This window comes from Marmota marmota, unplaced genomic scaffold (assembly GCF_001458135.2).
Source record: "Marmota marmota marmota unplaced genomic scaffold, marMar, whole genome shotgun sequence".
Classification (NCBI taxonomy): Eukaryota; Metazoa; Chordata; class Mammalia; order Rodentia; family Sciuridae; genus Marmota; species Marmota marmota.
In genome coordinates this window covers 112,379-113,702 of record NW_026000224.1, presented here as the reverse complement: position 1 = coordinate 113,702, position 1,324 = coordinate 112,379, and the positions used below count along the sequence as shown (strand labels likewise).

Genomic DNA, 1,324 nt, shown 5'->3' with positions numbered 1-1,324 from the left:
CCACCTTGCCCCCCTCCCCCCCGGGCAGAGCTGTGCCGAGACCCCCTTGTGCTTTCACGCCTCCCGCATGCCATGCCAGCCCTCTTTCTGACCTGCTACCATCATGTCTTCCTGTCTATTTGAGAGGGGTGCAGGGAGGGAAGGACATGCACCCCAGCTGCCTTTCTGAAATTTACCTGGAGCAATTTAATGCTAGTTTAAGTACAGAACTGAAATGACCTTCACCAGCATCACGGGGTGCAGTGGCTGAAGGGAACTTAGAGGTCATCTCATGCACTGCTTCAGGTGGAGAAGCAAATGGAGCGCTCGGCTTTCCATACCACAGTCACCGCTTCCTCCAGCACAGCTTCGCTCTCCACTGTGTCTTGGCGAGGCCTCCAAGGAACGCTGGCCTTGGACAAGCGTGGGTAACCAGGAGCCCGTCACCCATAATCAGAGCTGCCCCTGTGCCCAGGTGGCTCACTCTGCCTGTCCTGCTTCTCTCCAGCAGCTATAGACTAGGAGGACCTTGTGCTGCTCTTGGCCATTTCTCCCTTCCCTGACCAAGACCCTCCAGGTGAAGAGCCTCTGGGCTAGAATCACACAGCTGCAGAGGACGGGAGGTGGGGACCTTGCTGCAAACAGATTCTGAGGGACTCGCAACCTTCCTCAATCACAGTAGCCTCCTCTGCCTTCCCTGAACCCACAGTAGAGGACTGTAAATGGCACCTTCACCTACCCCTGGCAGCCATGCTCACCAGCTCAAGGAGAGAAACACAACAGAAAGGTAGGGATCAGGACTCACATGTGATGGACAGTCCCTAGCCTCCACTGTGGACATTCCCCTGGGACTCCTGGGTGAGGGCATCACTAACCGTATTTACCAGGGCTCCTGCAATTATTCAGTGTTGATTTTGTGAGAGGAGATGCCTTCTTCCACCTGCCTCCTGAACAGCTTTGCTCATCATCACAGAAAGAGGACCTCCTCATCCTTCTAAATTGGACAACTTTTCCTACCAGGTCAGAATGTTAGGATTAAGATGAATGCCATACTTTCAGTAGGTTTAAAAAACAATTAATTTACTATAACTTAACAAGTCCAGCAGCCCTGGGGCCAAACCAACAGTGCCTCCTGGAACCCACTGACCCTCTCTGCCACGCTGCCCAGCTGAGTTCCCAGTCTCAGGAGGGTCCACAGCCTGCCCTCCCCGCTTTCTAATGCTGTCCTTCTTCCTGGTCATTTCCAACAGATGCTTGTATAAAATCCTGATATCACCATATTCTACCTCTGGTCAAAATATGAAAACAATGTATTTATCCAGAAGGAGGGGGAGGAGGAGGAGGA

General features: G+C 52.7%; 1 protein-coding gene across 1 annotated transcript in view; it reads left to right on the top strand.

Annotated features, from left to right (window-relative positions):
* Positions 1-1,324, top strand: part of LOC125613250 (beta-defensin 104A-like) — a 9,293-nt gene that overhangs the window by 4,875 nt on the left and 3,094 nt on the right. Inside the window, exon 2 of the mRNA XM_048792848.1 lies at positions 502-556. Within this exon, the coding sequence (XP_048648805.1) occupies positions 502-556 (55 nt within the window). The remainder of the gene's footprint in view (positions 1-501; positions 557-1,324) is intronic.